At 50.7% G+C, this 10,485-nt stretch overlaps 2 protein-coding genes across 4 annotated transcripts in view; one reads left to right on the top strand and one right to left on the bottom strand.

Moving 5' to 3' along the window:
- The window catches only part of Tas1r1 (taste 1 receptor member 1), a 37,119-nt gene that overhangs the window by 8,266 nt on the left and 18,368 nt on the right, over window positions 1–10,485 (bottom strand). The window contains exon 1 of one of the 2 annotated variants that reach the window (XM_031379598.1): window positions 1,792–1,985. The exons of the other annotated variant lie outside the window; for it this stretch is intronic. Within the exon in view, the coding sequence (XP_031235458.1) occupies window positions 1,792–1,985 (194 nt within the window). Of the gene's footprint in view, window positions 1–1,791; window positions 1,986–10,485 lie in introns of those variants that run through there. 2 annotated transcript variants of the gene reach the window in all.
- The window catches only part of Nol9 (nucleolar protein 9), a 17,752-nt gene continuing 10,442 nt past the window's right edge, over window positions 3,176–10,485 (top strand). The window contains exons 1-6 of one of the 2 annotated variants that reach the window (XM_031379599.1): window positions 3,176–3,651; window positions 4,323–4,542; window positions 4,779–4,906; window positions 7,933–8,068; window positions 8,182–8,272; window positions 8,763–8,860. In XM_031379599.1, the coding sequence (XP_031235459.1) occupies window positions 3,205–3,651; window positions 4,323–4,542; window positions 4,779–4,906; window positions 7,933–8,068; window positions 8,182–8,272; window positions 8,763–8,860 (1,120 nt within the window). In that variant the 5' untranslated portion in view covers window positions 3,176–3,204. The remainder of the gene's footprint in view (window positions 3,652–4,322; window positions 4,543–4,778; window positions 4,907–7,932; window positions 8,069–8,181; window positions 8,273–8,762; window positions 8,861–10,485) is intronic. The other variant, XM_031379600.1, reaches the window with a different exon arrangement.

Consider the following 10,485-nt stretch of genomic DNA (forward strand, 5'->3'; position numbering starts at 1 on the left):
CTCAGAAATCTGCCTGCCTCTGCCTCCCAAGTGCTGGGATTAAAGGCGTGCGCCACCACCCACCTGGCCCTCAGAGGGTTTCTTGAGAGGTAGATCAGTGGTTAAGAGCACTGGCTGCTCTGCCAGAGGTCCAGGGTTCAATTCCTAGCAACCACACGGTGGCTCACAACCAGCTGTAACTCTAATGCCAGAGGATCTGATGCCCTCTCTTGTCCTCTGTGGGTACAAAGCATGCACAGGACAGACGGAGATATTTGTAGGCAAAATACCCACACATACAAAAAAAAAAAATTCTTTAAAATCCTTTTCCAGATAAAAATTGGCATGAATGCAAAAAATTTAAGAAGTCCTACTGTAAAGAAACAGGGTTAACACATATATTCTCCCTCCCACTGCTCCTCAAGAGCACAGAAACCTGCACACAGGAGGAGGACCGGGCCACAGGGCTAGGTCACATGACAGGAAAGTTCCAAGCTGAATGTGAGGGCAGATGGATACTCCGATCTGCCCAGGGCTTCAGTCTTCCCTCTGAGGGTGTTAAATGGGTTGTGTGAAGCCCATTTACTGCCGTGGGTGAGTTCTTTCATGCAGCCTATCAACTCAAATGTTACCCACATCAAAAGCACACTTTCACAGTAACATCTAAACTGACCTTTGAGCCAGCAAGCAACTGTAGGCGCCACCTCTTGGTCAAACTGACATGTAAAATTAACCATCACCCCGGCTTCACATGGCTAGACCGAGCTGAGAGTTCTCAGTTTGGTAACTGTTGTCATCAGGGACAGGATGCTGAGGGTCTGACAGGCCCTGCTGCCCAGCCTTTTGAAAGACGCCCCCGTTGCTTCTGTCACCTGGGTCCCCACCTGTGTCCCCACCTGGGTCCCTACCTGGGTCCCCAGAGTGGATTGAGAGGCTCTTTATCACACGTCCTTCAGTTACCTGAAGCCAGTTTTCCTGTGTCCTGCTGGAAACCAAGCTTTCTCCGCCCAGCCCCCCATCTGTTGCTCTTAGGCCTAGTCCTCACAGGCCAGGGGTTCCAGAACCATACGTCCTAGCCAACAGTCAGGTAGTCAACCTGTGAAGCACCAGCACTCTGGACCTCCCTTCCCAATGTGAGGCTTGCATAGACTGCAAGCAGCCATCTTGAAAAGGAAACCCTTGGGAACTTCACTTGCCCCCTGGAGAAAAGCCGGGAGGCTTGAATGGAGTTACAAACCGCACCCAACAGCAAAAACAAGAGACTATATTGCAATATAGAAATACTAACGCCCGGGAGCAAGGGGGGCCTGGAGAAACAGCTCAGCAGTTAAGAGCACTGGCTGCTCTTCCAGAGGTCCTGAGTTCAATTCCCAGCAACCACATGGTGGCTCACAACCATCTGTAATGGGATCTGACGCCTCTTCTGGTGCGTCAGTGACAGCCAGCGTACCTAATAATTAAATAGCACCACAAAGCAGGGACTGATAGACTCATTCAGCTCTCAGCTTGACTTCAGTCAGTAGAGATCCCTGGGGAGGGGCTAGCTCAGAGATGAGCAGAGCGGCCCTTCTTTTTGTTCCTCTAAGGGAGAGTCAGCCTCAGCTGGTTTTGAACTCACTGTGTAGCTGAGGATGACTTTGAACTTGCGATCCTCATGTCTCCATCCCCAGTACAGAGATTATAGGCACTGCATGCCTTAGCCACCAAATCCAGCTATATGGTGCTTGAGCCTAAACCCAGAGCCTCATATACACGCACCAAACGGATACATGCCCAACCCACTAAGTGACAGCTCTGCTGGCCCCTACTTACCTGTCACAACTTGTCACCAGAGGTCTGTGTCTCACCTGCAGACAGTCAGCATGGAGGGAGAACAGGCCCGCAAGGAGGAAGTCCCCAGGGAGGCTGAAGCCTAGAGAGGACTCCGTCCTTTGGCAGCTGAAAGCCCAGCAGTAAGCAATGGCCAGCTGCAGGCCGAGCAGCAGGTGAGCTGCCCAGAAAAACATGCTGGCCAGATGTCCCTCTGCCCAGCATGGCTGAGCACACACCCCCCCCCACACACAAGAGCTGCTTAAATGCCGGGGATGACAGCTGCCCGGACGCTTCACAACTCCATGCCCCTGAAGGGGGTGGGACTGGAGCCCAGCTGTGGAAAGGCTGTTGGCCTTCCGGGCTGTGGTCACTCTCAGGAACTGGGCAGCGCCAGGACATGGAAGCCAGGTGGAGCTCTGAGACCCCCTCCTCTGGACGGTTGTGGTTTCTGTCCTGGCTCTGGCTCACCTGTCGCAGGAAGGGAGCTCTGCTGGTTTTCAGGGAGGAGAGAGAGGTCTGTGGTACTGAAGGTTAGGGTACTATCAGGGAGCTGATGGGTTTCTTGTTTTTGTGGGGTTTTTTTGTTTTTTGTTTTTGAAGTGTTCTCTTGCTCTGTTGCTCAGGCTGGCTTTAAACTCCATGGCTCAAGCCATCGTCCTACCTCATTCATAGGAGTAACTGACAGCACTGTTAGCTTATGTTAGCAAGAGTTACAGAACAGCCGGGCGGTGGTGGCGCACGCCTTTAATGCCAGCACTTGGGAGGCAGAGGCAGGCGAATTTCTGAGTTCAAGGTCAGCCTGGTCTACAGGGTGAGTTCCAGGACAGCCAGGGCTACACAGAGAAACCCTGTCTCAAAACAAACAAACAGACAAACAAAAGAAAGGGAAAAAAAGTTACAGAACATAGTAAATCTCATTTAGTAAACCTGAAACCAGGCTTTGTGGTGACCCTAGTATTCAGACATTCAAGTGTGAGCTAATCATCATGGTTTAACCTTGTTGTCCAGGATCTTTCCCATCAGCCAGAAGACAAATGTATGCAAACACAGCATATACAAATGGACCGGATTTGTTTAAAATGCCAATCCTGGAGGTTTTTTTTTTTCTTCTTCAGAGAGGAAAAAAAAAATCCCAGGTGGATTTCCTGAGAGGTGGCCTGGTGGTTAAATCCCAGGGTTTGGGCTCCCCCGTCTCCGACCGGCCAGGGTGGGCTTTTGCATAATGTAAATGAGGCCCTGGGTGGGCTCTGCAAAGCTTCCCTCCTGGCAGCTGAGGGCTCAAGTCCCCGACGATGTGCTGCAGACGCCGGCCGGGAGGGGGCGCCACCGGCTCCGCACGTCTTCCGCTGGGGGGGGCGGGGCGCCGCGGTCTCGCGAGATCGTCCCGCCGCCGCAGCGGGTTCCGGGCCAAGCATGGCGGAGTCGGAGGCGATGCTGCGGCGGGTCCCGAGCCGCTCCTCCTGGCAGCGGGTCCGCAAAGCCCGACCCCACCTCCTCCTCAGCCGCCGCGGCCGTCGCCGGTTCGGGGTCCTGACCCGGGGCGAGCTGCGGCGCCTGCGGAAGCGGCTGCTGCGCGCGCACGCGTTGGGCGGCGACTGGAAGCTGGGCGCCCCCGCGGGCGCGCACGTGGCGGTAAAGTGCAAACTCCGGGCCCGCAGCCGCCCGGCGGCCCGCAGGCAGCCCGCGCCGAGCGGCCCGCCCGCGCCCTGCCCCCAGCTCTGCAGTCTGCTCAATCCCCGCAACCACTCCACGCCCCAGAGCCGCTCCGGGCGCCCCGTGCAAAAGGTGTCACCGAACGTCACCCAGCCGGTGCGGGACCTCGGCTCGGGCCGCGTGCTGCTGATGCTGCCACCCGGAGAGGTGAGTGGGCCGCGACGCCCAACGGAGGCAGTCTGACGTGGACTCTGGTCTGGGGCATTTCCCCTCTCGCGTCCAGAAGTGAAGCCTCGGGAATTGGAGACTCGAGCATGCTGGGAGCCTTCGGGGTTGAGAGAGTGTGGGGAGCTGCAGTGGAGGGATTGTGTTTAGGGTTAGGTTGAGAACCTGACAGGTGTTGGCTGTTTAGTGCAGTGTGGTTTTGTTTTTATTTTGTGTTCTGCCTGCATTTCCGTACACAACGCGTGTGCAGTGCTTGAGAAGGCTGTCCAGAGCATCGGAGCCTCTGAAGCTGTAGGGGTGGGGAGGCTGTGAGTCACCGTCTGGGTGTTGGGAACCAAGCCGGGGTGTTTCTCCCAGAGCAACCACTGCTCTTATCCAACGAGCAGCCTTTGCGGGCCCCAGTGCCCGGCAGTTTGGGTTTCCCTGTCAGGTGTGGCGACATTCACTCTGAATGCAGGGATGGTTGGATTTTAATGATTTGAAGAACAGTCTGTTCTACGTTCTACATATTCAGTTCTAGGACAGCCAGGGTCTTGAGGCCCTGAATCAAGAAAGAAAAGTCATTTTGATAGGTAAATAGCAAGTTAAGGTGTTAGGATTTTTCTCTCTTCAGTATCAGTATCCATATAATTTTTTTTTTCCTTTTGTGCTAGGGTTTTACTTTTAGTGGGATCTGCCGTGTGACTTGCATCTACGGCCAGTTGGAAGTATACGGCCATATCATCAAACAAGGCCAACCTCCCCAAGATGTCTTTTCTGTCTACACCCACTCTTACCTGACCATCAATGGGGTTCCGTACTCAGAACCTGAGAAAAGTGAAAAGGGGGTCAGAAGGGAGATCCGGGCCCTGCTCAAGCCTTACACGAAACTCGGTAATTGCCTTCAGCTTCCTGTATCAAGGCTAGTGATGTGTTCTGGACCTTGTGCTCTTAAAGTTGAAGCTAGTAGGTGGCAGACTTGGATGTGTGTCCCCACCCAGATGTGGAAAATCAGCATCAGTGTGTGTCGGGTGATGCTCCCCACATCCTGGAGTGTAGCAGTAGGGATGAGACCCTGCAGGATCCGCACTTGTCACCGCCGCTGAGGTGTCTTGCTCTTCTCTTTGCAGATGACAGAGACTGGGCAGTGCGATACTTTCCTCCCCTGGGCTGCATTCTGATTCTGGAACGGATGCAGACTCGTTTTGTGGACTTCCTAAAGACCTATAGGTGCTCCTCATACGTGCTCCTGCAGGAGGTAAAGCCAGTGCTCCTTGATCCTGTACACCAGAGGAGTCAGCCGAGTGGCTGTGTAGGGACCCCTCTCACAGTGATCGTCTCCTGTGTCCTGTGAGTGGGGTAGGTGTTCGTAGAATCGCGTGTGTTAGCTAGAGAGAGATGTATAGATGTAAAGGCACTTGCTGAACAACCTGACTGATGTGGGAGAGGAGCTCTCCTGGGTGTCGTCCTCTGACCTCACCTACGAGGCCTGGCATGCACTGGCATGGACGTACAGAACAGTCATCCTGAATGTGTTCCCTCTGCTTCCTTGGTTTCATTGCCCAGTAGAACTCCTTTGGGAAGAAGAAAAGAGCCATCTGGCTGCACGTGTTGGCTAGGCAGAGTGTGGGAGTGTGCAGCTTAGGAGAAGAGGGTAGGGCTGTGCATTTGCGAGCTGCAACAGAAAGGGTATCTGAGAACACAAATGGGGGGGGGGCACCAGTGCGCGCAAGCATAAGCACACTGTTGGAGCTGAGAGGAGAGCATGTGGGAGAAGTCTGGGCAGTGTCACGTCAGAGGAAATTAAGGTACAGAGGGCTTGGAGGAGTCTGAGGAGTGACCAGGGTTGGGGGCATTGCCAGTCCAAGGTGGTCTGAGAAAGGCACATGGCCTCATGTGAGGTCAAGAGATGGGAAGAGACTGAAGGGCTCAGAAGGGAAGGACTTTGTGAAGTGGAGGCTCAGTGCTAAGCGTGATGGAGCCTGGGAGGAACAAAGAGGGGTGTGTGTGTGTGTGTGTGTGTGTGTGTGTGTGTAGTAGTGCCCAGAGGACACCTTATGCTTTGTCTGTGGGCGTGGCTTGTTGAGACAGTCTCTGGCTGGCCTGAAGCCTGCTGGGTCGGCTAGATGGGCTGCATTCACAGCCTGTGTCTGCGCCTCCTAGGTCGTAGGTTACCAGGCATTTGTTTGTTTAAATAGTGTTTTTATTTTTATTTTGTCTATCTTACATTTATCTATTTAGTTAGTTTAAGACAGGGTTTCTGTGTAGCCCTGGCAGTCCTAGAATTAGCTCTGTAGACCAGGCTGGCCTTGAACTCACAGAGATCCTCCTGTCTCTGCCTCCCAAGTCCTAGGATTAAAGATGTGCTCTACCACAAACAGGCTTTAAATAATTTTTTAAAAATTTATTATTTTGTGTGTCTCTGAGGGTTTGACCTGTGTGTGTGTGCATGTGTAACATGTGTGTGCCTGGTGTAAACCTCTATGTGGGTGCTGAGAATCCAACCCCAGTCCTTTGCAAGAACAGAAAGAGCTCTCTTTTTCTTTTTTTTTTTTTTTTTTTTTTTTGATTTTGTTTTTGTTTGAGACAGGGTTTTCTCTGTGTAGCTTTGACTGTCCTAGAACTCCACTCTGTAGACCAGGCTAGCCTTTAACTCTGTCTCTGCCACTGAGAGTGTTGGGATTAAATTGCCACTCAAGTTGGCCTTGTATGAAGTTTCTCTTACCTTTTTTGTTTGTTGTTTTTTGAGACAGGCTCTTTTTAAGCTTGGTGTGGTGGTGCACACTTTTAGTCCCAGTACTTAGGAGGCAGAGGTAGGAGGATCCCTTATGAATTCAAGGCCAGCCTGGTCTACTCTGGGCAGCCAAGACTACAGAGAGACTTTGTCTCCAAAAACACCAACCAATCAATAGATGTGTGCATGCAAAGATTACAAGTGTGCAACACCCCCCCCCAAGTCCACCACCAGAGGACGAACGAGGAGAGAGAGAAGAGTACACGCTAGAAACTTCTAAGAGTACACATTACAGTCCTCTCGTGGATTCTAAGTACACATGGTCCCTGAGCACTGTGAAGGGGAGCCACGGCGTTGCTGGTGTGGGAGCCACGGTGTTGCTGGTGTGGGAGCCAAGAGTGGCAGCTTAGGGACGGGGATGAAGTGAGGTGGGGCCGAGGAATTGGTGTATCAATATGTAATTACATGGCCAAGTACAGATATGTGCAAAGCCTCTGTGAAGGTGTGGGATCCCTATGGAACTGAAGTTACAAGCCGTGGATGCTGGGAATAGCACACACACAAGCGCACACACATACACACACACTTTGTTATTGTTTGGTAGACAGAGAGTTACTATGTACCTTGACCAGACAGGCCTCAAATTGTATTCCTCTTGCCTCCTGGAATTACAAGTATAGATTCTGCTATGGTGGCTCATGTGGTTAAATTTTTATTCTGTGTGTGGGTTGGATATTTGTGTGAGGTGTGAACTTGATGTGGAAGGTGATCCTCAAGTCATTCCTACTTACTCGTTGTACTGCGTCTCTTGCTGGAGCTGGGGCCCTTCAGTTAGCTCTTCTAGCTAACCAGCTTTTCCCAGGGTTCCCATCTCTGCTTCCCAAGTACTGGGATTACAAACAGCCTCCGTATCTCCTTAGCTCTTCATGGGCACTGGGGATTTGAACTCTGGTCCTAATAGAGTTTTAACCACTGCACTATCTCCCTAGCCCTTTGTGTGATTGTGATTGTATTCTAAAGAGTTTTGGTTTTTTGGTTTTTGATTTTTTTTTTTTTTTTTCATTTATATGTCTGTGAATGCCACGTATTTTCAGGAGGCCAGAAGATGGTGTCAGAGTCCTTAGAGTGGAGCACAGTTGATTGTGAGCTGTCTGACATGGGTGCTAGGGACAAACTCTGGTCTTCTGCAAGATCAGTAATTACTCTTAGCCACTAAGTCATCTCTTCAACTCTTGATGACATTTTCCTCCTCCACAGAGGGAGGCACGGGGCAGGACTGCCCTTTACTCTTCAGCTCTGCCCTGGGGTCTGCTTTGTGTTTCTACGCCTTATCTCTAGAGGCAGGGCAGCCTGAGCGGGGTGTGAGCTGTGGGAAGAGACTTGAACGTGAGAAGGAGCAGGATGCTGGTAGTGGGCCATGTGGTGAGGGTTGAATTTGGGGATATTAAAAGAAAGTTTGCAACTTATGACTATATGTGCTTATTAACTTAGAAGCAAACAAATGTATGTTCATTAAAAACTTCCTTACAGTTTCAGTTGTTATATTTCAGAACATTCCTGCTCGGGTTAATTCTGAGTTTGTAACTTTGAAGAAAATTGGCATCCGAAGACAGAAGAGAAAGAAAGGCATCTGCTTGAGTGAGAGTGGACTTTGTGCCCTGGAAGAGCTGGTCAGTGTGTCTTGTGGTGAGTGTCGCCTGCGGTAGATGCCCGTGTCCCTGAAGCCTCAGTCCCCGCTCAGAGCTAGAGTCCTGAGGACTGCTCACATCAGGGCTCACTCTCTGTTTTACCTGCAAAAGTAGATGGCTGCCCTGTCATCCTGTTGTGTGGCGCTTGTGACATTGGAAAATCAACGTTCAATAGAATACTGATTAACCAGTTATTAAATAGGTAAGCTTGCTTGTGTTTTCATTGGTCGTCTGGGCATGAAGTGAGATTCAAATGGAGAAACTTGGTTTGGTTTGATCTTCTAAGGTGTGGTCTCACTATCTAGACCAATCTGGCCTTGGTGACTTTCCTGCCTCAGTCTCCCCAGTGCTGTGATTACAGGCATAAGCTACCATGCCCAGTTTGATAGACAGACTTGCATTGGGGATTTGTTTCGCTCCCTGTGCTGTGAGCTGGGCCATGGTGTTATCCCCAAGCCCGGGACTGAGCCCTGTGTGTTAGTTTGTAGAATACCTTGCGTGTTGTGGATGGCACAGGGCCTTGCCTGCACCATGACCCTCACCTTGTGGAGTAGGACAGCTACAAAGCCACATGGGATGATGATATGATGATGCTTGTGTGTCATGCGTCCTCCACAGAAGAAGGCTGGCTCACATCTCTCTCTTTCTCTCTCTCTCTCTCTCCCTCTCTCTCTCTCTCTCTCAATTTTCAGCATTCCCGGGGTTGACTATTTGGAATGCGATCTGGGGCAGACAGAGTTCACTCCTCCTGGCTGTATCTCTTTGCTTAACATCACAGAACCACTTCTGGGTATGTATTACATGTTCCTCAATGTCTCAGGCTACTCGCAGAATTCTCTATAAAATGAAAAATGTGCAAAGTGGCAAAGTGACTCACTCTGCCTCTAGCTTCTACAACAAACTTGAGCATGCTTGTACTTTATGTAAAATCTTTGAGTAATTTTTATGTGCAAAGGGTTTCACTTGCGTGTAAGTCTGGGGTGTTGGCTCCCTTGGAACTGGAGGTGCACACAAATATAAACCGGGACTTGAGCTGCTTCGTGAGCCAACATGTGTGGCTGAGTTCCTTCTTTTTGGTTTTTTAAGATAGGGTTTCTCTGTGTAGTCCTGGCTGTCCTGGAACTCACTCTGTAGCCCAGGCTGGCCTCGAACTCAGAAATCCGCCTGCCTCTGCCTCCTAAGTGCTGGGATTAAAGGCGTGCACCACCACGCCCAGCCAAGTGTTCTTCTGTTATGTGTTTTTGCCCGTCCAGTTATTGAATGCCTGGGGATGAACCTGTGTGCATGTTCCGTGGTATGTGTGTGGAGATTAGTTTTTGAGGAGTTCTTACTTCTAGCTGCAGAGGCAGGGTCTCTTGGTTTTCTGCTACTGCACCGCATGTCCCAGACTGGCTGGCCTACAAGCTTCTAGGCAGTGCTTACCTCCCCACCTCCTTTCCCTGCAGTACTGGGGTGTGGGTGCATGGGCAGCGTCTTTCCCCTGCTGTCAGCATTGCTGCCGTAAGCACAGTGGGCAAGCACACAGTTGAGACCCAGCTTTCCTGGCAGTAGTATGTGCCTAGAGATGTGCAGTTGCTAGGTAACGTGAAAGTCTGTTGCCACCAGCAGTGGACAGTGGCATTAACTAACTCTCTTGGTTGTTGCCAGTGGTGGTTATTTGGATTACAGATCCCACCCGTCCACCCCCAGCAGGTATGAAGCAGGGTTTGGGCTTTTAGTCTGTGTTTCCAAGACTTGAGTGTCTTTCTCCTGAGTATTCACATTGTCAGTGCCTACTGGCCACTTGTGTGGCCTTGGGTATACTGGAACTTGCTCTGTTGACTAGACTGGCCTTGAATTTAGAGATCTGCCTGAGTGCCCTAGAGTATTGGGATTAAAGGTCTATGTCAACACAGCCTGGCTAAATCCCTGGATTTTTTTTTTTTTTTTTTTTTTAAGCCCCTGGATTTTTTTATTCTTTTTTGGGGGTGGGGGTGGGAGTTTGAGACAGGGCTTCTCTGTATAGTCCTGGCTATCCTGGAACTCACTCTGTAGACCAGGCTGGCCTCGAACTCAGAAACCTGCCTGCCTCTGCCTCTCAAGTGCTGGGATTAAAGGTGTACACCACCACCACACGGCTTTTTTATTCTTCTATTTTTTAACTGTTTTGAGGCAAGGTTTCTCTGTCCTGGACCTAACAGAGACCCACCTGCCTCTGTCTCATGAGTGCTAGGATTAAAGCGTTCACCACCATATCCAGCCCACTGTTTTGTTTAAGATTTATTTATTATTATATCTAAGTACACTGTAGCTATCTTCAGACATACCAGAAGAGGATGTAAGATCTCATTATGGGTGGTTGTGAGCCACCATGTGGTTACTGGGATCTGAACTCAGGACCTTTGGAAGAACAGTCAGTGCTTTTACCTGCTGAGC

The sequence above is a fragment of the Mastomys coucha genome, unplaced genomic scaffold, assembly GCF_008632895.1.
Source record: "Mastomys coucha isolate ucsf_1 unplaced genomic scaffold, UCSF_Mcou_1 pScaffold18, whole genome shotgun sequence".
Classification (NCBI taxonomy): domain Eukaryota; kingdom Metazoa; phylum Chordata; class Mammalia; order Rodentia; family Muridae; genus Mastomys; species Mastomys coucha.